Genomic DNA, 27,408 nt, shown 5'->3' on the forward strand with positions numbered 1-27,408 from the left:
TTTGCGCTGCGTTATGTTTCGACGGAAACGCTCCTCGTAAATGCGCTATTGGCATTGTAGCATGATTGATTTTTATCCCGATTTCACTCTGAAGTTCCCAGCTGTTTAGCTGCAATATCTGCATTGCGCTTGCCTGAACTGAATGCACTTGTAAAAAAGTTTTCCGGGAACCAGGCCCCTGGATTTCAGTCATCATGTCGGCCGCAGTAGACGAAAGGTGTGTAATATTTGAGAAATCGTCTTATTGAATTTTGTGGTCGAAAACATTGATTTTACGCGGTTTTCGTTGTGGTTTCAGGGTTACAGATGAAGTGGAAGCTTTGGAGGCTATTTTAATGGATGATGTGGTTATAAAGAGGGTGGATGACGTGCCACATACGATTGAAACAGTGGTGCATCCATCAACAGGAGACGACACCGACCAGCAGTATGTTTGTGTGACCCTGGAGGTGAAACTGACTCCAGATTACCCTGACAGCAGCCCCGAGGTGACGCTGCGCAACCCTCGAGGCCTAGATGATGTGCTGCTGAATACAATTAATTCACAAATCAGAGAAAAGTTGGTTGATTGCCTGGGCCAGCCTGTTGTCTTTGAGCTTATTGAGGTAAAAATAGTTTTCTGAAACTGATTTAATTAATATGGAATGGTATGTTCATGTTCACATGTTCGAAAAGGTATCACAGTTTTACAGCAGTAGCACAGAATAAATAATAGTAAAAGACACTTCCTACAAAACCGAAGTTTGACAGAGATTCAGGGATGAATCATGCTATCCCTTTTTTAGATTTTTTTAGAATTTTAGAATTATATATCATGATGATAACAAGTGTACACAGTACTGCAATAAATTATTTTTATTTTATTCTATACTTAATTTTGTAAGAAATATTGCTTGGCGAATTTTTTTATGCTTTAGGTATTAGCTTTGTTGAATGAAACTCTGATTTACTTCAGTACTTGTAGCAACTTAATGTAAAGTAGATTTATAATAATAGGGAGTATTACTGCAATGTTCTGCCGCCAGAGTGCAGTTCTAGTGCACTTAGTAAACCATAGAGTAGCAAATTTTCACGACGACTTTGATGCATTCCCATATAACCATTCCAGTCGCAGAATCATCAAAGTGGTAACTAAATGTCAGATGTGTCGTAACAGAGTCCACACAATGTGTCTAGAATTGTTTCGAAACAAAGTGTCGTCGCCGTGTGTACACTTTTCCGTAACGAGGTGTCGACACATTTGTGTGCACTTTGCGTGCGGTTTGCGACTAAATCTGACAGCAAATTTGTGACAGCAAATGTCAATTTAAAATACCTCTTGAAAACCAAGGTTTGTCAAACTACTATTAGTGTCTCGTGTGCTCGTAATTCTAGTAAGTCATCATGGGCGATGCAAATGATAATAATCGACCAAAACCATATAAACACCCAACACCCGTCAACCTTTTACAGAAAAGTTTTTAAAGAAATGCAATAAGCTACTTAGGTCAGCCAACGAATGCTCCAAAAAGTTGTGTTGCTCGGAACACAATTTTTGACTCCGTAACTTGGTTTAGACAAGTTAGGAGGTGAACATATCAAAAGTCCCCGGCCGTAGCCCTTGAGCGGGGGGAAGAGAGGGGGCTTTGAAGGTCCCATTTTCCGGTTTTTCGATGATATCTCGGAAACTATGCATCTTAGCGACATGGCCACTTATACAAAATGAAAGTTAATTTAATTTGTTACAAGTTTATTCGTCAATTTTTTCGATATGTTGAATGTTTTGAGATATCCGCTCTTGAAAGTTTATTTAGGGCTCTCAATTTTATCTTGATATATCTACATCAGTGAAGGTGCTAGGCCGTGTATGGTATAGTTTTCGTATAAATCTGGGTTGCTGAATCCATTTAAGGTATCACATTGACACCATTCCACAAAATTAAAAAAAATCTTTTTAGGGTTCCGTACCTCAAAAGCAAAAAACGGAATCCTTATAAGATCACTCGTGCGTCTGTATGTCTGTCCGTCTGAATACACAAAATAGTTCTTTACCTATAGATGACAGGAAAACCTATTAGAAATGTGCAGTCAAGCGCGAGTCGAACTTAATGTACGGAACCCTTAATACGCGAGTCCGACTCGCACTTGGCCGGTTTTTTGAAACTCCTCTTGACGCTTAACCGCTGAACCGCTTTCGTTGAAATTTGGTATAGAAATAGTTTGCGTCCCGGAACAGGACATAGGATAGATCTTATAACCAAAATCATCTTTTGAAGGTGTGAAAAGTAGCGTGGAAATTTGTACGGGAAATCAATAACCGCTGATTCGATTTATATGAAATTTGGGATGGTCTACATCTTTGATTTAGTTAAAAATGATAAAAAAACAAACCTAAACTTAAACAGTATTAACTTCAAGAAATCAATTCTGAATTCCCCCCTACACCTCATTTCACACCTTTAAAGGATGATTTTTGAGATAACTTATTATGTCCTGTCTCGGGACTCAAAATGTATGTGTACCAAATTAAAATTAAAATTGTTCAGCAGTTTAAGCGTGAAGAGGAGTTTAAAAGAAAGTATTTTAATAAGTTTATATGATTTTACTTCGGAATGGTATCAATGTGATACCATAACTAAATTTGGTACTGCGAATTTATACGCGCGAAAACGATACCAAACATGGCCTCGTAGCTTTACTGTTGTAGAAGTCAAAATAAAATTGAGAGCCCTAAATTCTTATTACTTGGCCAAACTTGTGTAGAAGGAAAAGGTAAAATAAAAGTCTTCGGCAGGAATATAAGACACAAATATATTTTTTTTGCGTTACTATTTCAATCATCAAATATAAACATACCTTGATTATATTATTCTAGTGAGATCCTCGTAGATAAACAAAAACATTTACTTAAAAAATTACAAGATCGAAATGTCACGGAACTTGTGAGAGTAATATGTGAAAAATAAAAACTTTTATGACAAAAAAAACTGGACACAATTTAAGAATCACCCAATTGCGTCGAGGAATCATCTGTAGTTTTGCTTGTTTCATTACCTCCTCGCTTCTTTTTTGTCCTTTGTATTCAGTAGCAATTTGTTAGATCTGAAAATAAAGATTACTTGCGTCGTCACGGATGTCGATTTATAGGTTTTAGGGAGTGCAGAATTCGAAAATGATGACCAGTTTGGATTCCAAGATGTCTGCCGTGCACTTTGTCATATAAGCCGTCATGGATATTGATTGATAGGTGTTAGGAACAGTAGAATTCGAAAATGATGACCATGACCAACGTGCACGGCAGACGTCTTGGTTTCCAAAATGGTCATCATTTTTGAATTCTGCACACCCTAAAACCCATACATATAGTAAGTAGTTCGCCCCGAACTGTGAACTCGCGGTTTGCCAAACAGATCAATTGAATGCAGTGCTACTTAGTCTGAGATGGGCATTTCGTAATTGATTCCTGATTCCACGATTACTTGAAATTACTTTGTAATCTGATTACCGATTCCTAGATTACTTTGTAATCTAACAATACCGAATTACTAAGTACAATTCCATTTGAGGAATCAGGAACCAATTTTTCGAATACTACAATTACTAGTAATAGAAATCAATGTCGATTCTTCATTAGGTACAGGAATATATATCACTTGATTCTTTTCAGATTACATTTCGTACTACTACATAAGTACATTTCGATTTCGATAGTAGATATAGATGTTGTTGACTTACTAGGATGCATCTACCGATACCTTATTTGAAACAGGTGTGCAGATTTCGAAAATGATGACCATGACCAATAAAACGACATCCATGACGACTTTTAACATAGTGCATGGCCGCCATCTTGGATTCCAAAATGGTCATCATTTTCGAAATCAGGGCCCCCTAAAACCTATAAAACGACACCCATGACAACTTTTATGACTTAGTGCATGGCCGCCATTTTGGATTCCAAAATGGTCATCATTTTCGAAATCTGCGCCCCCTAAAACCTATAAAACGACATCCATGACGACTTTTATGACATAGTGCATGGCCGCCATATTGGAATCCAAAATAGTCATCATTTTCGAAATCTGCGCCCCCTAAAACCTATAAAACGACATCCATGACGACTTTTATGACATACTGCATGGCCGCCATCTTGAAATCCAAAATGGTCATCATTTTCGAAATCTGCGCCCCCTAAAACCTATAAAACGACACCCATGACGACTTTTATGACATAGTGCATGGCCGCCATTTTGGAATCCAAAATAGTCATCATTTTCTAAATCTGCGCCCCCCAAAACCTATAAAACGACACCCATGACGACTTTTATGACATAGTGCATGGCCGCCATTTTGATTTCAAAATGGTCATCATTTTAAAAATTGGGGCCCCTTAAAACCTATAAAACGACATCCATGACGACTTTTATGACATAGTGCATGGCCGCCATCTTGGAATCCAAAATGGTCATCATTTTCGAAATTTGCGTCCCCTAAAACCCATAAAACGACACCCATGACGACTATTATGACATAGTGCATGGCCGCCATCTTGGAATCCAAAATGGTCATAATTTTCGAAATCTGCGCCCCCTAAAACCTATAAAACGACACCCATGACGACTTTTATGACATAGTGCATGGCCGCCATCTTGGAATCCAAAATGGTCATCGTTTTCGAAATCTGCGCCCCCTAAAACCTATAAAACGACACTCATGACGACTTTTATGACTTAGTGCATGGCCGCGCTTTTTGGATTCCAAAATGGTCATCATTTTCGAAATCTGCGCCCCCTAAAGCCTATAAAACGACATCCATGACGACTTTTATGACATAGTGCATGGCCGCCATATTGGAATCCAAAATAGTCATCATTTTCTAAATCTGCGCCCCCTAAAACCTATAAAACGACATCCATGACGACTTTTATGAGATACTGCATGGCCACCATCTTGAAATCCAAAATGGTCATCATTTTCGAAATCTGCGCCCCCTAAAACCTATAAAACGACACCCATGACGACTTTTATGACATAGTGCATGGCCGCCATTTTGGAATCCAAAATAGTCATCATTTTCTAAATCTGCGCCCCCCAAAACCTATAAAACGACACCCATGACGACTTTTATGACATAGTGCATGGCCGCCATTTTGATTTCAAAATGGTCATTATTTTAAAAATTGGGGCCCCTTAAAACCTATAAAACGACATCCATGACGACTTTTATGACATAGTGCATGGCCGCCATCTTGGAATCCAAAATGGTCATCATTTTCGAAATTTGCGTCCCCTAAACCCATAAAACGACACCCATGACGACTATTATGACATAGTGCATGGCCGCCATCTTGGAGTCCAAAATGGTCATCGTTTTCGAAATCTGCGCCCCCTAAAACCTATAAAACGACACTCATGACGACTTTTATGACAAAGTGTTTGGCTACCATCTGCATGCAAGACATTTCTATTATTTTTACGTACAAAAATGGCCCCCTGTCAACTTCCAACCGAGATTTAATCGATTAATATTCAGATTAATTCTATTTCAATCTATGTTAGGTCGACTAAACTAATCGCGTTTAAAATTTGAGGATTAACTTTTTTTATTCCATTAGTCGAATAAACAGTTAATCTATTAATGCCCATCTCTGACCACGGCATTTTTACACTTTGAGAATATCTGAAAACAAATGAACACAAGGAGCCATTTTGCAAATCCGGTAACTTTGTTATTACTTTTGACAGCGCTTATCATGTGTCTACACAGAGTCGACACAAAGTCGAAACATTTGCGACTACTTTGTGACTGCAATATTTCTCAGCCTTAAACCATATTTATACATCATAATTAACAAGTTTCGTAGTATGTAAAGCATTATTTCTGTTATTTAAGTATAGTATACGCATCGAAGTACTAAAAATGCATCAAATAATATAGTTATGAACACAGGCACTGAGAAGTAAACAATTTCATTTCCGGCTAAACTAAAACAATGTGGTGGCGCGTTGATTATATTACACTTAGTTTATCAAATCACTCGAGCAGTTTAATTCCCCATAATAATTTAAGTCCTATTGTAATATAAATGCAAACAATATATAATTACGTCTTGTAATCCGTTTTAGAGATGGCGTATTAATGTCACTTATTTTTATTTAAGCATTTTTCCATCTGACAGTTTCCATTTGACAGGAACAAAATGAACGAATGAACGAATGATTTTGGCATAAAGTAGTCGCAAACCCGAAACAATGTGTGCACACGGCGACCACACTTTATGTCACTTTGTGTCATGTGTCGACCCTTCCCCATTTCTGGTAACTGTGTCGACACGGCGACGACTCTGCGACTGGAATTGTGACCGAAACAGACGGTGTCGACACAAGATGTGTCTACACCGCGTCGTAACGGCGACTGGAAATGGTTGTATGGGTTTAGGCGGTTTGTTTACAGTTGGCCTAGCGCGTAACACGAAAGTCGACATTTCGTTATCTGCCTCTCTATCGATCAAATAAGCAAGAGTGGTAGAGAGGCAGAAACCAAACTTTCGATTTTCGTGTTTCGCGGTAGGCCCTGTCATTGTGCTAGTGACGCCCTCTATGCAGAGTTTTGTGTAATATACTCTATAGCTGTGTAAAGTGTGTAAAGTAGCAATAATTTTTGAGTAGTTTAATGCTGGAAGGCTTTAGTGAAATAGTTTTACAATAATCTTAACCAAATTCACATAGGTAATTAATTTTTATAAATTTTTGAATTTGATTTATAAGCTACCCATATAACCATTCCAGTCGCAGAATCATCAAAGTGGTAACTAAATGTCAGATGTGTCGTAACAGAGTCCACACAATGTGTCTAGAATTGTTTCGAAACAAAGTGTCGTCGCCGTGTGTACACTTTTCCGTAACAAGGTGTCGACACATTTGTGTGCACTTTGCGTGCGGTTTGCGACTAAATCTGACAGCAAATTTGTGACAGCAAATGTCAATATAAAATACCTCTTGAAAACCAAGGTTTGTCAAACTACTATTAATTAGTGTCTCGTGTGCTCGTAAGTAATTCTAGTAAGTCATCATGGGCGATGCAAATGATAATAATCGACCAAAACCATATAAACACCCAACACCCGTCAACCTTTTACAGAAAAGTTTTTAAAGAAATGCAATAAGCTACTTAGGTCAGCCAACGAATGCTCAAAAAAGTTGTAGAGGGAAATGCTCGGAACACAATTTTTGACTCTGTGCTTTGAATGTCCCATTTTCCGGTTTTTAGATTATATCTCGGAAACTATGCATCTTAGCGACATGGCCACTTATACAAAATTTAATTTGTTACAAGTTTATTCAGTCAATTTTTTCGATATGTTGAATAGTTTTTGAGATATCCGCTCTTGAAAGTTTATTTAGGGCTCTCAATTTTATCTTGATATATCTACATCAGTGAAGGTGCTAGGCCGTGTATGGTATCGTTTTCGTATAAATCTGGGTTGCTGAATCCATTTAAGGTATCACATTGAAACCATTCCACAAAATTAAAAAATCTTTTTAGGGTTCCGTACCTCAAAAGCAAAAAACGGAATCCTTATAGGATCACTCGTGCGTCTGTATGTCTGTCTGTCTGAATACACAAAATAGTTCTTTACCTATAGATGACAGGAAAACCTATTAGAAATGTGCAGTCAAGCGCGAGTCGGACTTAATGTACGGAACCCTTAATACGCGAGTCCGACTCGCACTTGGTCGGTTTTTTTTAAACTCCTCTTGACGCTTAACCGCTGAACCGATTTCGTTGAAATTTGGTATAGAAATAGTTTGCGTCCCGGAACAGGACATAGGATAGATCTTATAACCAAAATCATCTTTTGAAGGTGTGAAAAGTGGCGTGGAAATTTGTACGGGAAATCACTAACCGCTGAACCGATTTATATTAAATTTGGGATGGTCTACATCTTTGATTTAGTTAAAAATGATAAAAAAAAACATGACTTCAAACCTAAACTTAAACAGTATTAACTTCAAGAAGTCAATTCTGAATTCCTCCCTACACCTCATTTCACACCTTTGAAGGATGATTTTTGAGATAACTTATTATGTCCTGTCTCGGGACTCAAAATATATGTGTACTAAATTTAAATTAAAACTGTTCAGCAGTTTAAGCGTGAAGAGGAGTTTAAAAGAAAGTAAGTTTATATGTTTTTACTTTGGAATGGTGTCAATGTGATACCATAACTAAATTTGGTACTGCGAATTTATACGAAAACGATACCAAACATGGCCTCGTAGCTTTACTGTTGTAGAAGTCAAAATAAAATTGAGAGCCCTAAATTCTTATTACTTGACCAAACTTGTGTAGAAGGAAAAGGAAAAATAAAAGTCTTCGGCAGGAATATAAGACACAAATATATATATATTTTTTTGCGTTACTATTTCAATCATCAAATATAAACATACCTTGATTATATTATTCTAGTGAGATCCTCACAGATAAACAAAAACATTTACTTAAAAAATTACAAGGTCGAAATGTCACGGAACTTGTGAGAGTAATACGTGAAAAATAAAAACTTTTATGACAAAAAAATCTGGACACAATTTAAGAAGCATCCTATTGCGTCGAGGAATCATCTGTATTTTTGCTTGTTTCATTACCTCCTCGCTTCTTTTTTTGTCCTTTGTATTCTGTAGCAATTTGTTAGATCTGAAAATAAAGATAACTTGCGTCGTCACGGATGTCGATTTATAGGTTTTAGGGAGTGCAGAATTCGAAAACGATGATCATTTTATAATCCAAGATGGCCGCTACGTATTTTGTCATAAAAGTCGTCATGAATATCGTTTTATAGGTTTTAGGAAGTGCCGATTTCGAAAATGACGACCAGTTTGGAATCCAAGATGTGTGCCGTGCACTTTGTCATAAAAGTCGTCATGGATATCGTTTTATAGGTTTTAGGGATTGCAGAATTCGAAAATGATGGCCATTTTGGATTCCAAGATGTCTGCCGTGCACTTTGTCATATAAGCCGTCATAGATGTTGATTTATAGGTGTTAGGAAGAGCAGATTTCGAAAATGATGACCATGACCAACAAAACGACATCCATGTCGACTTTTAACATAGTGCATGGCCGCCATCTTGGATTGCAAAATAGTTATTAATTTCGAAATCTGCGCTTCCTAAAACCTATAAAACGACAGCCATGACGACTTTAATGACATACTGCATGGCCGCCATTTTGGATTTCAAAATGGTCATCATTTTCTAAATCGGGGCCCCCTAAAACCTATAAAACGACACCCATGACGACTTTTATGACATAGTGCATGGCCGCCATTTTGGAATCGAAAATGGTTATCGTTTTCGAAATCTGCGCCCCCCAAAACCTATAAAACGACACCCATGACGACTTTCATGACATAGTGCATGGCCGCCATTCTGGATTCCAAAATGGTCATCATTTTCGAAAGCGGGGCCCCCTAAAACCTATTAACGACATCCATGACGACTTTTATAACATAGTGCATGGCCGCCATTTTGGAATCCACAATGGTCATCGTTTTCGAAATCTGCGCCCCCTAAAACCTATAAAACGACACCCATGACGACTTTTATGACATAGTGCATGGCCACCATTTTGGAATCCAAAATGGTCATCATTTTCTAAATCTGCGCCCCCCAAAACCTATAAAACGACATCCATGACGACTTTTATGACATAGTGCATGGCCGCCATTTTGGAATCGAAAATAGTTATCGTTTTCGAAATCTGCGCCCCCCAAAACCTATAAAACGACACCCATGACGACTTTTATGACATAGTGCATGGCCGCCATTTTGGATTTCAAAATGGTCATCATTTTCTAAATCGGGGCCCCCTAAAACCCATAAAACGACATCCATGACGACTTTTATGACATAGTGCATGGCCGCCATTTTGCAATCGAAAATGGTTATCGTTTTCGAAATCTGCGCCCCCCAAAACCTATAAAACGACACCCATGACCACTTTGATGACATAGTGCATGGCCGCCATTCTGGATTCCAAAATGGTCATCATTTTCGAAAGCGGGGCCCCCTAAAACCTATAAAACGACATCCATGATGACTTTTATGACATAGTGCATGGCCGCCATCTTGGAATCCAAATTGGTCATCGTTTTCGAAATCTGCGCCCCTTAAAACCTGTAAAACGACACCCATGACGACTTTTATGACATAATGCATGGCCACCATTTTGGAATCCAAAATGGTCATCATTTTCTAAATCTGCGCCCCCCAAAACCTATAAAACGACACCCATGACGACTTTTATTACATAGTGCATGGCCGCCATTTTGGATTTCAAAATGGTCATCATTTTCTAAATCGGGGCCCCCTAAAACCTATAAAACGACACCCATGACGACTTTTATGACATAGTGCATGGCCGCCATCTTGGAATCCAAAATGGTCATCATTTTTGAAATCTGCGCCTCCTAAAACCTATAAAACGACACCCCTGACGACTTTTATGGCATAGTGCATGGCCGCCATTTTGGATTCCAAAATGGTCATCATTTTCAAAATTGGGGCCCCCTAAAACGTATAAAACGACATCTATGACGACTTTTATGACACAGTGCGTGGCCGCCATTTTGGATTCCAAAATGGTCATCATTTTCGAAATCGGCACTCCCTAAAACCTATAAATCGACACCCATCTCGACTTTTATGACAAAGTGTTTGGCTACCATCTGCATGCAAGACATTTCTATTATTTTTACGTACAAAAATGGCCCCCTGTCAACTTCCAACCGAGATTTAATCGATAATTTATTCGATTAATGTTCATTAATTCAATTTCAATATATGTTAGGTCGACTAAACTAATCGTGATTAAAATTTGAGGATTTACTTTTTTTATTCCATTAATTAGTCGAATAAACAGTTAATCTATTAAGTCCCATCTCTGACCACGTCATTTTTACACTTTGAGAATATCTGAAAACAAATGAACACCAGGAGCCATTTTGCAAATCCAGTAACTTTGTTATTACTTTTGACAGCGCGTGTCATGTGTCTACACAGAGTCGACACAAAGTCGAAACATTTGCGACTACTTTGTGACTGCAATATTTCTCAGCCTTAAACCATATTTATACATCATAATTAACAAGTTTCGTAGTATGTAAAGCGTTATTTCTGTTATTTAAGTATAGTATACGCATCGAAGTACTAAAAATGCATCAAATAATATATTTATGAACACAAGCACTGAGAAGTAAACAATTTCATTTCCGGCTAAACTAAAACAATGTGGTGGCGCGTTGATTATATTACACTTAGTTTATCAAATCACTCGAGCAGTTTAATTCCCCATAATAATTTAAGTCCTATTGTAATATAAATGCAAACAATATATAATTACGTCTTGTAATCCGTTTTAGAGATGGCGTATTAATGTCACTTATTTTTATTTAACTATTTTTCCATCTGACAGTTTCCATTTGACAGGAACAAAATGAACGAATGAACGAATGATTTTGGCATAAAGTAGTCGCAAACCCGAAACAATGTGTGCACACGGCGACCACACTTTATGTCACTTTGTGTCATGTGTCGACCCTTCCCCATTTCTGGTAACTGTGTCGACACGGCGACGACTCTGCGACTGGAATTGTGACCGAAACAGACGGTGTCGACACAAGATGTGTCTACACCGCGTCGTAACGGCGACTGGAAATGGTTGTATGGGATAGTAATGTTTTGGTGATTTACCAACTATTCTAATTTTCTTTTAGATATTTTATCTTTGACTAGCTTTGCTTATCAAAACAGACTTGATGATGTTTCATTTCGTTTTTGATGGAATAAGTTCTATTCTAGATATACAATGCAATGTACTCATGTAATTTCTCAATCATGCAATATTTTCAATGAACACATATATATTTTTAGTTTGCAATAAATTCCAGCTAATCCGTGAGAACCTAACGGAGAGCAACCTCCCAAGCGGTCAGTGCGTGATCTGCCTGTACGACTTCATCGAAGGGGACGTGTTCATCAAGACGCAGTGCTACCACTACTTCCACAGCCACTGCCTGGCCAGCCACCTCATCGCTGGCCGGAAATATTATCAGGAAGAGCTGGAAAAGCTGCCCAATTGGCAGCAGATGCAGACTCCACCTTATCAGGTAACTTGCTGCCTTATTCCTTTATAGGGCTATAAGAAAGCAAATATCAATTGCGTGAAAATTATGTAGCTAAATGATGTTCATTTCTTTAAAACTTAAGTCTATTTGATATTCAAGTATGAGTCACACTCATATATTTTACATTTATGTACCATGTACATTTGTATACCATGTGTATAAACAAATTTTAAATAAGTTTAGGCAGTTTACTTAATAATTTTGTCATCCATTTGCATATTTTACCACAAAAGTCAATTAGTTTTTTTCTGTTACACTGCAATACGGACCACTTGCACCATTCACTAACCCAGGGTTAACCAGTTAAACCTGGAGTTGCCATGGTTACCAGTACAATTTGACACTGAGTTAACGTTTTAACCGGTTCACCCCGTATTAGCGGAATGGTGCAAGTGGGCCTAAATGTATGTATGTGGTGTATGGTTAATAAGTATGTAGTATATCACATAAAGTTCATACAAAGGTTAACTTTAGACTTTAAGAAATCTCTTCAAGTTTAACTTAGAGCAGTGTTGCCTGTAGATTTTGAAATATTATTATTATGTTTTAAAATGTTCCATTCCATAAGATAAACTCACTTTAATCATAGAGAAATATAGTAATACAAGAGTGCTCACTCCATACATCAGTTTTGGTCCCAGAACTGATGTATGGTCTAATCTCAACAACAAAAGAGTTTCCGGTTGGTGCTACATCTATTGTCACTTGACAGTACTACTGATAATTCTGCTACTCTATGCTAGATGTCGACTATGAAAGTTGCTATGGAAATACTAATATTTCTGGGACCAAAACTGATGTATGGAGTGAGCACTCCTGTATTACTATATTTCTCTATGCTTTAATAAATATTATGTTTCCTTTCCTAAATAACATTACCAAAATGTTGTCAGCAAACTTGCCCAGTTTGCCGCTGTGCAGTGTCCTGTGACGTGGAGACACTGAAGACGGCCCCACCACCACTGGAATCTATCACTGCCCCACCATTCTGCCTCACTGCTGAATTAAAGGTACATTCATTCATTCTAACTTGTAAATTCGTAGTCTTATTTGATAACAAAAATTGTTGCCATATCATAAAATAAGACGTTGCTAGCCAAGCCTTCTCTCAAGCGCTCCTTTGCTAATTTAGTATGATTCCCATGCTGCAGTATATTTAATTTTCATTAAATCTTTTTTTTCTGCACCAAGCTCAACACTTAAAACTTTTTGAATTATATCAGGACTTTCCAAACTACGACCCTAATGCATGTCAATTAGCCCGCGAAAGGAGACAAACTGTATAATATGGACAACGAAAATTTAAAAATTCTATTCTGTCTCGGGAAAGAAGCGGTCGTGACCCGAGGGTCATAACGTTAGGAAACTTCTGGATTACACAATTAAACAATGCATTTCTACTACTTTAATGCTGATATGAATAACTCCGCGTGTTTGTGACAGGCACTGCAATTAAAGATGGCGGCGCTGCTGGCCGCGCAGGCCGCCAAGGGTGGCGTCGTGGGCGACGGCCCGGACGGCCCGCCACCGCTCACCATCACCAGCCCCACCAACAGCGACAGCGTACGTCCCATAGCCTTCTCATTATTCTCCTGAGACTAAATGTACATTACAATGTACATAATCGTGATATCTATAGACCGACCGCTTAAATGAGTCCTCGCCTGCGCGTGCCGCCCGCACCTTCCCCGCCACCCTTAGTGCCAGTTGCACCAACCACATTTGACAGACTGATCATCGTCAGCCGGCGCGCCCCGCGCCTTTACTATGAAACTTTCCATACATAAAAATGTAGCGAACTCTTTAACGTTCGTAACAGTTTGGTGCAACCGACCCTTAGTCGTCCCACCCCGTCGCCCCCGTACCGCGCAGGCAAGGACTCATTTAACCGATCGATCTATAATTTGAACCAAATAAAGTAGCATTTCTTTTGTTTTGTTTGTTGATTGCATGTTTAGGCACTTTAGATCATTCACCCAGCCCGCGAAACTGCTAAATCGGCCGGTGAAAAGAGCCAAAGAAAACTAAGACCGAGTTATGTTCCTTAGGTCAAAAATGTTAGCCCTTTACAAATACCCTAGAGGCTAAAATATATATGCATTTTATAAACTTAACACTATTTAGGCGACAAAACGGCGTGGTTTACCCGGAATCTCCGAAACACGACACCCTTCGGCCAGAAGTCGGCGCACTTGATGGTCCCCAGCAGCGGTCGCGGCAATGAATGCCGTTTGAATCTTAGGGCCAGTTGCACCAACCACATTTGACAGACTGATCAACGTCGGCCGGCGCGCCCCGCCGCCCAAACATAAAAATTTAGCGAACTCTTTAACGATACGAACAGTTTGGTGCAACTGGTCCTTAATGGTGTTATAAACTACCGTTTGCAGGAGGCCAGCAACGGGTCGGCGAGCGCCGCACCAGACACGAAACCCGCGTCCCCTGGTGCCGCACAAAACGGTCACGGGAACGCCTCGCACTCCGAGCCGACCTGTCGCCCGCCATACAGGTATGATCGACGACAGCGGGATGATCGAATGCCGGAACCCTTAGGGCACATTTAGGGCCAGTTGCACCAACCACATTTGACAGACTGATCAACGTCAACTGGCGCGCCCCGGCGCTTTACTATGAAACTTTCCGTACATAAAAATTTAACGAACTCTAACGATACGAACAGTTTGGTGCAACCGACCCCTAGACGAAGTGAGAACTCATTTGCAAGTTTCATTACATTGCGGTTTTTGATCGGTCGGTTGAATTGGACGTAACCAAAAGTCCGCAATGTAAATAAATCGCATGCGAGTTCGCGCGCCGTCTAAATCAGCCCTTAAAGCTCGGGTTCCTCGAATAACGGCACAAAATCTGAGAGTCCAACGATCCTAAAATCTTAAAAACCGGAAGTGTCGGGATCTAGGAGACCTGGAAGCATGGTGTCTTAGTCATCATCATTGGCCTTCGAGTCTATTACAGACAATACAAGCAGTGTCAGGTAGGGAGACAACGTTTTTCGTGGCTGTGGAAGCCAATACGGGAACGGCAAACACGACCACGCGCCTGACAGGTTTAGGGCCAGTTGCACCAACCACATTTGACAGACTTATCAACGTCAGCCGGCACGCCCCGGCGCTAACTATGAAACTTTCCGTACATAAAAATGTAGCGAACTCTAACGATACGAATAGTTTGGTGCAACCGACCCTTAGACGAACTGAGAACTGACATGCGAGTTTCATTACATTACGGTTTTTGATCGGTCGGTTGAATTGGACGTAACCAAAAGTCCGCAATGTAACTAAAATCGCATGCGAGTCGCGCGGCGTCTAAATCAGCCCTTAAAGCCTCCTCCTCCTCCTCCTCCTCCTCCCTCCTCCTCCTCCCTCCTCCTCCTCCTCCTCTTCGGGTTCCTCGAATAACGGTGGGACGAAATCTCGCAGTCCAACGATCCTAAAATCTTAAAACCCGGAAGTGCGGGGATCTAGGAGAATCTGGAATCACGGTGTCTAAGTCATCATCATTGGCCTTCGAGTCTATTACAGACCATACAAGCAGTGTCAGGAAGGGAGACAACGTTTTTCGTGGCTGTGGAAGCCAATACGGGAGCGGCAAACACGACCACGCGCCTGGCAGGTTTAGGGCCAGTTACACCAACCACATTTGACGGACTGATCAACGTCAACCGGCGCGCCCCAGCGCTTTACTATGAAACTTTCCATACATAAAAATTTAGCGAACTCTTTAACGATACGAACATTTGGTGCAACTGACCCTTAATGTGCCCGTGGCGAACAAGTGTGGTGCTGATGCAGGTACGAATTGCAAACAGTGGAGGGGAACTTAATGCTTTTTATATTTCGTGTCCCTGACCTCAAAGATGCCTGGCAAACGGACACATGGTCGATGGCCGCCCTAAATCTACTTGGCGCCGTTTTGTGGAGCAAGAGCTGGGTGTCAGTGGAAAAAAGATTCGAGCCCTACACCCCTGCAGGAGATAACGGGATGGAAAGAAGAAGAAGATATCTCGACCGATCCTAAAATCCGGCAGATAATGAAAATTCTTAGGCATGTCATGAAACGCCACCATTTCATTATTTGTCCCATTATGTTTAGGACATAATGAATTATTTTCGATTGAATGGGGTTGGCCAGTCGAAGTATTTAGCAGATGGCGTCAGCATAGCTCGCCCTGTCAATCCTTAGAACTGTGTCAATTTTTTGTGTTTTTGTAATGGAATTTTATGCTGTGGATGCCAAATCTCATAGAAAAAGGGGCAAGCTACGATGGCGGCAACTATGCAAACCTTTGACAGTTGTCAACCCTATTAAATGCTTTTTCTCAAAAATGGACGGCAAAGTCGAATTTGCCGTCTAAAAAATAGGTCGCGAAGCGCGTAGTTTATGGTCAGTCAAAAATTAAAAAGTTAAAAACATTGCAGTCTCGATTTTGGGACTGCAATGTTGCATACAAATTCCATTATTTGTCGAGTTCCAAACTTTTTAAAAGTTGAGATGACCATATCAAATGAAGGCACAGGCCCATTAAACAGCCAAACAGATGATTAGTACCGCGACTATTTAGATGTCTCAAATAGGTTGGCGTATTTTTGGCAGAAAAATACACTTCTATTTTTTTATTAAAAAAAATAAAAAGGCGGCAAGGGCTTTTTTCTGTCAAAATATATATGTAAGAACGTTGCTTTTGTAAAATATTTCTATGATATTTATATTTCTTGCACCATTTTTGAGAAAAGCACTATATATGACTCGGCTGGAAGGCTACTTGCTGGCTTCGGATTCAATTAAACGGACTCCCAAGGTCGTCCGTTTAAAACGAATCCTCAGCCTGCAAGTAGCTACTTCCGAGCCTCGACAATAATGTACTATTGTATATAGAGCTGTGGTATATACGCTGGGTGGTTGCAGGGGCTTCAACCGTCGCGGCAAGCCGGGCCGGCGCGGGCGCGGCGCGCGGTGACGCCCGCCCCGCCCCCCGCGCCGCCCGCCCGCCGCCCCCCGCGCCGCCTAGCCGCGCCACCCCGCCCGCCCCCGCACAACCAAAATGCACCTTATCTGTTACCCGGTAAGCTTCAGTTTTCTTTGCAGTTGTTACCCGTCGAGCGTAAATACTTGGTACTCTGCGTGTTCTATCTGCGCGCCCCGTCTGCCGATGAACGAATCGAAATATGATTTCTGTAAATGGTACCTTATTAACTCCGATGTAAGTTATAATTTCCTTTGCGCAGCTAACATATCGAACGATTCATCAAATAATAGTACTCATCTTAACGACCGCAGAAATGTTTTCGTGTGGTCACAAATAAATTACAATTGTAACTGTAGTATTGAAGAGTTCGGACGTTTTGGCTGTGATATGATCGCTTCCCGGGTTAGTGTTTGTAAATTGATTTTCGACTTTATTTCTAAAGCATTACTGTTTCATTTGCATCACGTTCAATGTAGTCAGCAGAATAAAGCCAATGTCGACTCTGAGGCCAAAGGTTTAATATGCTCATGCAATAGACCGGGTCAACCACAGTTGTATGTCAATTTTAACCTTATTTCCAACGAATTACGGTTGTATTTTGATAGCACAGTAAGCAAATCACATTGTTTTCGTCGATCATGTAAAATTGTTTTTTACAGAAACATTAACCAGAATTATCAGTACATAAAAAACACATCTCTAAACATATTGTCGAAAACCTTTGTCATTTTATATAAAATTAAATATACGTGTGTTTTAATTGTAGTGTTTCCGGGTGTTTCTGTATATGAACGTAAGAGTGAGACTGAAATGTACATAATTTGGACTGAGAGCGTAGACTTGAGTCTCCTATTAGGTGCTACATTTGCCAAATTGAGTGTTACATTCGTATTGAAGTTAAAAATATCAGTGCCAATTTCCAATACAGGGTCCGATTTTCCTCACACCGATTTCAAAAGTCGGCCCACGTACCTATCGAGACTGATTTATTACTGTTACCCACGTATATGTGTAAATGTTTTTATTGTTATATATGTAGTGTTATCTCTCTGCTATTATCGTATTTGGACCAATAACCCGTGCAAAGCGTTGTGAATTTCATTAATAAAGTCAAATTGGTCATAGAATGTGAATCCATTGCAGAATCATTAGAATAAATTAATGAAGTGAGAAAACATTCCGAAACGATTCCGAATTACCAGAATACCCTATTTACTCCATGCTCATCTTTCCAAGTCTCGAGGTCGGGATCCTGAGGAAAACTAACAGCCTTTAGGCACTGGTCCCGCCGCGAGCTAGTAAGCTATGAACTATCGGCTATAAACACGAACAAAAGATAAGCACTCCCGTGTAAATAAAAGAGACACGGCGATATTTATAGTCGTGTCTCTTTTATTTACACGGGAGTGCTTATCTTTTGTTAGTGTTTATAGCCGATAGTTCATAGCTTACTAGCTCGCGGCGGGACCAGTGCCTTACGGCTCCGCCACGACATTACGTTACTGGCGACGGCGGCAGCGACAATCATAGGTGGGAACGAGAGGTCCGATCGCTGTGTCTCGCCTCTCACCTATGGTTAACGCTGCCGCCGTCGCAAGTCGCTCAATGTCGTGGCGAGCCGTTAGGCCGCGGACTGAACGCACGCTCGCATCAGCGGGCCGCGATCGTCCAGACCGTGGCCTCAAAGCCCTACATAACCCTTTTTCAGGCCGCAATCTACATGGTTTTCCCAAAAAATCCAAATATATTTCAGTCAATCCAGCTTCGATGATTCATTTGAAGGCAAGACGCATATTCCCGAAAATCAATCTTATTTGAACCTTAAATCGGAATGCTTAAGTTGAAATCCTATTGGCGCGTATGTGGTCGATAAATCGTACTATGCCTGGAAAAGGGTTAATAAAAAAAACCTTATGAAACGTGTTCGTTTTCGAATCGTTTCGGGAAGAAATGCACTAAAGTACAAAGACACCGCACTGTTTTTTTTTATTTAAACTTTTTATGTAAGAAGTTTTTATTCAAGCTATAAGCTTTAACAATCAATACGAAGTAAGATTCAATTTCACAAATTACTTAACGTTCAATTTATGAATTCAATTTGATTTATGGAAGTTATGGACGTATTTATCGAGGCGATAACGACATGACAGACATGTCACAACCGGGCTAGCACATGATTGGCGCGACAGTATCTCGCGGCGAGATACACTACCCATCCCTCTTTAATTCACATAGAAAAACACTGTATGTGCTACCTACAGGTCACCTTTCGATACTGCTCAATAAAAAGAGACGGATGTCGTGTATCCTGTCTATCGCGTCGATTACTGGTGTCCATCATATACCCGCTCAAATGATTTGGAGGTAAAATATGTATCAATAATATAACTATATGAAAATAGGCTTCAACTGCTACTTGAAACACTTGAGATGTCGAAATCATTGGTTAGTTTGCTTAACTTTTACGTACTTAATGCATTGTCGTAGGTTGAGCTTCTCTTTAATGTTTTCTAAAGATGGCTTTTATAATAGAACTGGGGTATGAATATGGGAATACCGGAATCCTGAAGTACCGGAATATCGGATCGATTTTTACTATTACGATCAATACCGGAATTGAAGATGATCAATTTCCAAATATCGGAATTCTTATATTAATCCTTTTTAGTTTAATTTAATTAACAATGATGTATTTTACGACGAAAACCGCAATGTCATGTCGTTGTACATGTCAAACTGTCTTATAAACAAAAGAAGCACACAATATAAAGTACCCACGTAAATATAAGCATAAGTACCTCAAACCGATAACACCCTAAAGATTCTGGTAACTCTGTATAGACCTTGCGGTGACTGAGTGAGGAGGTGCCACCATATAGGTACGTCAAATTCCACCAAAAACATGACGGGCCTCACTTTGTCACTACACAGTCGCTGCAGAGTTCGCTAAGAATAGTGTTGGTTAAGACTCGAGTCTTTTGAGAGTCTGAGTCCTCTGCTCAAGGTTTCGACTCAGTTTTTCAGACTAATAATATATAAGTTGAAATTTGAGTTTATTTTCAATTTGATAGAGACACAGAGTCCCGAGACCCGTTTGGTCGAGAGACTCGAGACTTTTTCAGAAAAACTTTAAATTTCCAACAAAAAGTTCCAAAAAACTATTTCTTCAACATAAAATTCAGGACTCATGAATATTATGTTGAAGAAAACGCGTTTTGGATTTTGAGTGAATGAATGAACATGAGTCTAGTACACAAACCATACAATAACGCATATTTTATTTACTGTTAATTTAGTTAAAATATAACTAAGGCTCGAGTCCTGTTGAGTTGAGCTTAGAAAAGACTCAGCATACTCGACTTGGAAATTAAAAGACTCGGTTTTTCTAAGCACAGAGTGTCGTAAAAACGAGTCGTAATCCTCAAATTTAGACTCAAAACACCTGAGTTTCTACCAATACTAGTTTAGACATACTTCAACCTTGTAGCTTAAGCGTATTTTAAGTTTCCGGTGGGGCGGCACAACTTAGTAGTTATAATGTACTCTTAGCGTAAGACACGTTTCTGTGACGCATCCTAGTCAGGACCTAGGTCTAGGTAGTTATGTAACATTCGTGTCAAAGTTTGGCCAACTTATTGCAAAAGAATTAATCTGGAAACATTATAAAATGTATTTAAAAAATATGCATGATTTATCGACTTGAGTAAGAAACTTGCACAATTTTAAACTGTAAAAGAGTATGTATAGGTATACTTTTCTTGTTCTGAAGAACTCAATTGATTGGAAGAAATAAGAATATTTCCAATGTCACGCTGGTGTAATGTTTTAAATGTGAGAAAATTGGACAAATATTTTCAAATAGCGGCATTATTACCTAAGGGTCCTAATTTGAACATTTGAAAATATAAGTACCTACAATACAGTAAGTATTTACAATAGTTTAAAATATACCTGATGTTTTAAAATTACCTTAACTTAAATATATTTGAAATAAAACCGGGCAAGTGCGAGTCGGACTCGCGCACGAAGGGTTCCGTACCATAAAGCAAAAAAAAAACGGAAAAAAATGCAAAAAGAAAACGGTCACCCATCCAAGTACTGACTACGCCCGACGTTGCTTAACTTTGGTCAAAAATCACGTTTGCTGTATGGGAGCCCCACTTAAATCTTTATTTTATACTGTTTTTAGTATTTGTTATAGCGGCAACAGAAATACATCATCTGTGAAAATTTCAACTGTCTAGCTATCACGGTTCGTGAGATACAGCCTGGTGACAGACAGACGGACAGACGGACGGACGGACGGACGTTTTACCCTTTGGGTACGGAACCCCAAAAAAAAGGTTGTCTTTATCTACTATTTTACAGTTTATCAAATTAATATAAATCTGCGACAAGTTGACCAAATATACGTAACTTTTATAGCTAGAGAATTAAGATTTTATAGCTAGCTATAATTTTCGTTATATGAGTTGTCAGTCAAGCTTTGTTCTTAGTTCTTGTTTTTTACACTTGGAAATCTATATTTGTATAGAAATCGTCACTTCTTTGAGGCTAACATATACTTAGTATTGTTATAAAATGTTCTCTTGGAGTGGTGTAAAACATGCAAGTAACCATGTATATTTATTACTTATTTATGTATATTCGGAACAAACTAGGTATTTCTGATGATTTTGTATGTGTTAATTACATTTACTGTATGTACGCGTGTAGGAGGGTATGTTTGTTTTATATAATTGATTAAAAATCATTTAAAATATTTGTATTTGCCGTTTTATGAAAACTCGAATCGTATGAAAGTAATGTATTAATCTATACTTTATACTATTTGGATTAAGTTTAGAATATTTTTGTGTATAAATTATACGTTCAAACGTATTTACTGAAAAGTGTATGTCAGTAAACCAGCGCCCGAAGCAGAATTTTTGTAAATGTGGTTATTTTAATCGATAAAATGAGTCTAATGAGTTGCTATGATATTATTGGTTTTCTTAAAATTGCGGTAGTATTTTTAATACCGTATTACCTACATACTGTTGAGAAATAACGATTTTTAAAATACATTGTCTTTGCTTCTTCTGCTCTACCGTCTTTCTGTAGGTGGAGTACCTAATATGTGTACAAACGCAATAGTTAGAAGCGACAAAATACCTTGTAATAGACGGTCTTACCCGATAGACTCCACATTGACCTTTTTGTAGCGCTTGTGTGTAAACATTGCTGTAATAATATGTTAGGTATTTTCTACTACACAACTTGCTTGGCAAAGTTAAGATATTTTATTAAGGTTGTGATATGTTTGCTCTAGCTCATACTCAATAGTATTAGGTAAATACGGATAACTGCGGCTGGCCTTCACATTGGGACCTATTTACACATTGATTAGTGTTTATTATGACTTTATACATTTGCCACTAAACGCAAGTATTAACAAGCTAGTAATTAGCGAATGTACAAACTCGCGATAAACACTAATCAATGTTTTCACAGGCCTAATGTGAAGGCTAGCCACACTTATCCGTATGTCATACTTATCCGTATTGACCTTAACTTGCTCTGTATGTTGGTTAACGCTTATTGTAACATAAAACAAAACAAACGTTTTGACCATCGGTATAATAATGACTGAACAATCAAGACAACAAATACATAAGAAGTTAGTTTTAAAACGTATAAAATGATACTTTATAATCTTATGATTTGAAAGCAATAAATTAAGTGACACTGACGTCACAGTTGAGTAAATACGTATCATTTGTTCGGGTACGCGTTGCCATTTTATACCAGCAGATATTTTAGTCGTTATATGTAGGTAAGTGGTTTATATAAGTAGTTATAAATTATTGCATTTTGCATTCCTTGCCATGATTTTTTCTACAATTTTTTATTGTCGCTTGTCAGAACGGGAAATGAAATGACTATTGTTTTTAATGAGAATTAAATGAGAAATATAATTATCATACTAATTTTATTTCATATACCTATTTTGTATCAAAAATATACCCGATCGTGACGAAGCTATATATCTATGTAATCACCATTTGTAGCCAAAAAATATACATTTTAGGAAATATTGAGAAATTAAATACTACATCGAACGGAATTAAAATGGCTAACATAGAACAAAGAACTTGTCGAAAATAGAGTATCAGTACCTAAGTTAAATATAATTAAACATCATGTCTTCGAGGCAAAGATATTATTATTTATAATAAACCGAATTATTTCATTAGGTAAGCATGTTTTATGTAAAATTTGTGGTAGGCTTATTATCTAATTTCAAACATATGTTAGTGTACTGTCACCATCAGATGTATCGGAGCGGCCAAGTTGCTCAACTCACTCTTAACGTCTTGATATAGAGCCTTTGTTCAGATATTTGTGAACACCTTATCGGCTCGGATATATCTGATGGCGACTTTAGTAAATGCAATTATTTTATATCATTTTTGGGAGAAAAAGGAAAGAATTAAGAGTTGGTACTTATTTAATATCTTTATTTATCACCTTTTGTTATTGACTTATCTCAGTTATAGCTTTATATTAGATTAATAAAATTAATGTAATTAATGGTAAACAACATTTGACTCTATGTATTTAAACAATATATATCTGCCATTTTCATACAAATAGAGTAACTAAATGCACAAAATCTATGTATTTACAAATAGCTTTTAATACTTATTATTGATATAGCGAAAAGTTTCGTAATTTTGGAGCGGTGACATAGGATAATCCAAGCCAGTAATAGTATATGATTATTATGTATGTATATTGTTCCGGGTTTAAATATATAGAGTTAAAACATTAAAATATATCACGATATTTGTAATGATCGTTGTTGCGAGTTGCGCCTACCCTTGGTACAGTTTGTAATATTAATATGTACATACCTATACGTTTTACCTTATTCCAATGTTGTGAGGTAAAAAATGTATGTATACATGTCAGTGGGTGCGGTGCGCCTACTCGTAGTTCCAAATACTGGCTTTAAAGACACTGACTAAATATAAATATGTGTATGTACGTAGGGATTTACGTACGTACATTTCTAAAATTCTTTCCCTTTTGGTCATGGGCACCTGAAGTAATTGTTCTGACACAACGCACAAAAAATGTAACAAATCGTAATACTTTAGAGAAACCCCACACTAGCGTCTTTTGAGCGTCGGCGTCTAGTCAGCGCTATGGAAAATGACGTCGCTGCGCAGTTGCGCTAACGTTGCGTCAAGAAGCAGCCATATAGTTGACTAGACGGCGACGCTCGGAAGACGCTAGTGTGGGATGGCCCTTCGAGTAGGACCAAGATAACTCTGCACTACATTTGCAATAACTATGACTAAGTATGGAAATGTCATCATTCTGTTCCGTTCAAGTCGATGCAAAGTTAACATGGACTCTACCTACATAACTTATAATTTGTAAAATTTTAAGAGCCAGTTGTTCGGGGCTAAAATATTGTCATTTTGTAACAATTTATCTTATCTTAGATAGATATTATAATAAATAAACTCCTACCAAAGACATTGGCGTTTCAATGCGAACTTACCAAATAGACCGAGATATATATCTGCAATCGCCTACACAAGTAAGAACTTATATGTCAAAATCTGCGAAGGTTTTCAACTGATACAGAGCTAGAGGTAGCTAAACTAAAGTGAGTCACTAATATAATAATAATAAATAAATCTATTTCGCTCTGATTATTTCTGATCAACGGTTACACTTATATGGTAACTTAGGTAAGAATTATGGGATTTATAGGTACTCGGCAATATAAATTATGACGAATAGGGCAAATTCAACTTGGAACTATCACTGTCAACCATATTAATTTAAAACAGCATCTTAATAAGTGGTGGAAAGCTGGACTATTTTATCTTTGGATATTTCCCACAAGGTGACGCCGCGAGCACAGCCAGTCTGAGATAAAAAGAGTTGGAAGAAGAATCTAGTCCTTTGAAGAGTCCAGTAAGTTGAAATTTGTTTTACGAAGCTTAGTTGGGAACTACGATGCTGGGAAATGTGCAGTCACGGTTAAAATACACACTTATAACTGTCCAATATAGGTGCAGTTACCCCATGGATGGACTTGAGCTTAGATAGTGCTACAAATAAGCGAAAGTTCCAGCGCCATTCGAAATATAATAAAACCGAGGCCTCAATTTTAAAACTGACGCCATTTAGAACTTTTACGAAGAAGTTTTTTATTACATTTCTTAATTTTTACCCAATACTGCAAGCACAGAATAAATAATAGTACTAGGTACAGACTCGCTCCCTAACAAAACGCGTCTGTTACGATCAGCACAGATACTTATGGCCGCTAAGTGGCGACAGCGCCACGCGCGGCTTATGGCAAACCCCAAAATTGGGGTCGAACGGATGCACTTTTAGCTACCTGTAGCAAAGCGACGGAATCGCGGAGTGAGTCACGCCTGCTGCAAGTTCAATTCCTTATTACGGTTCATGTTACAAATAATATAACTGGCAATTTGTTTTACAACGTATGAAACGACTCTATCTCATCATAAACGTGAACAGTACAGGAATTGTTCTTGAACCAGCCTTATAAGCGCAATCCACATGCAAATCGCTTCAACTCTTCTATCGGACGCACAAGGCCAAACTTTTATTCCTATCGTTACAAACCGCCAGTATACAATTGATCTCTGGATACAGTGAATTATTACACATTGAAGATTTCATTTAGACTGGTTTATGGGTAGTTTGGTAAGCAGTAGGAAGCACAAGGTTGAAGGAGCCATATTTGGCGTAGATTTGCTAAATCACAGCCGTTCTGAATCATGGCTTGTTCCGGTTGTTTATTTTGTATGTATTATATTGTATTACTTCCGTGTCTTTAATCAGCTTAGTTTTCTATAATATATTTTCAAATATGTTAAGTTGAACATTGTTAATATTTAAGAACGCCAAAGTAACTTAGTTGTACAGGTTGCGAATTTAAACTTGCCAGAAATACCTTTATTCTTTTAAACTTTTGTTTATGCTTAAAAAGGAAACCAAAAAAATCGTCGCGAAAATATTTCTAACACCTAGAACTGTGGAACGTATTTCAGAAGCCGGTTCGGTTCGGTTAATTCGGTAAATAACTGATGATTGTATCATCAAGCTGGCCATTTCTCCCGTTATGGAGGCATTGTGTTTACGCATATGACCGGTTCTGAATCGGGTCAAGGCACGGCACGCTCCCTGGCCCTTTATTACTTACCGAATGCAAGCGTTCGACTCTTACTCCAGTATGATGACCTCCAGATTAATAACAAGTGTTTTAATAACAAAACTTCCGTGAGACACAGACATATTAAATATCTTAAGAACGGGTCTCCATATCGTGATATGTCGTGATGACACTCCTCGGTACGGAGTGAAACATGTCGAGCGTTTTTCGACTTAATATACTTAAATACGTGAGTGACCCGTTCTTAAGATATTTAATAACAAGTGTTCTTCAACTAAGATCTTTTTTACTTAACTAAGCAACTGCTCAAGGTAAGAAACAGTCAGTGTGCAGGTGGAATAAGTCCTGGCGACGTGCCTAGCCTTGCGTAGCGTCTCTCGAACCTGACGGTAAATAAAAACCTGCTCAATGCAATGAAAATCGGAAAATACCTGATCAGCAATCCCTTGAAGAGGTGGTATGTGCCGCTAAGGTAATGTATGTATGCAGATGAAACTGATGTAGCAGTTAAATAAGTTTAGCTGCTAACTGTCATCAAGTGATGATCACCACTTGACACTCCCCTACCACGCATTTCTCTCGTCGCCAATAATATTGCCCTAGCAACTGTCAGTGAGAGCAATCAGGCGTTTATCAAACGGCCCCCTAAGTAGTGTCGGCTAAAACACCGATATAGTATCGCAAAGTGTGAATGGACTCTTTAGCTGCGGCGGCCGCTGCTGACTCAGCCCGGCCGATATGGCGAAAACGTTCGACGCACTTAGGATGAGTAATGTGGCATACGATGTACCTATCCATTCCATACAGATGCTGGTTGTACTATTAAGCTGTAGGCACTGCTGTAGGTAATTTTGTCTATTGGAAAATCAAACAATCAAATTACATATTGAATAGAATAGAATAGAATAGTTTTTTATTCGTAAACACACAGACAACAGACATACATAGAAAAAACATAGTGAAAAATAAAGTGTCACGAAATGGTCCCATCTCAGCATGTTGCTGGCGACTTCCAGATTCCGATCCGATTCCGATTAGACCATCAAGTGAGAAAT

The 27,408-nt window shown here is 38.7% G+C and overlaps 1 protein-coding gene and 1 long non-coding RNA gene across 2 annotated transcripts; both read left to right on the forward strand.

Moving 5' to 3' along the window:
* On the forward strand, positions 1-17,351 carry LOC134669868 (E3 ubiquitin-protein ligase RNF25). The gene is made up of 8 exons (XM_063527486.1): positions 1-217; positions 299-605; positions 11,928-12,146; positions 13,058-13,174; positions 13,608-13,727; positions 14,555-14,673; positions 16,039-16,114; positions 17,088-17,351. Exons 1-8 carry the CDS (start codon positions 195-197, stop codon positions 17,349-17,351), a joined length of 1,245 nt encoding a protein of 414 aa, XP_063383556.1. The 5' UTR covers positions 1-194.
* A 1,483-nt stretch (positions 17,352-18,834) lies between these two features.
* Positions 18,835-24,675, forward strand: LOC134670047 (uncharacterized). Its single transcript, XR_010099010.1, has 2 exons — positions 18,835-20,005; positions 20,080-24,675. It is a non-coding gene; the product is annotated as an uncharacterized LOC134670047 (long non-coding RNA).
* The last annotated feature ends 2,733 nt before the right edge of the window (positions 24,676-27,408 follow it).

This window comes from Cydia fagiglandana, chromosome 13 (genome assembly GCF_963556715.1).
Source record: "Cydia fagiglandana chromosome 13, ilCydFagi1.1, whole genome shotgun sequence".
NCBI classification, from domain to species: Eukaryota; Metazoa; Arthropoda; class Insecta; order Lepidoptera; family Tortricidae; genus Cydia; species Cydia fagiglandana.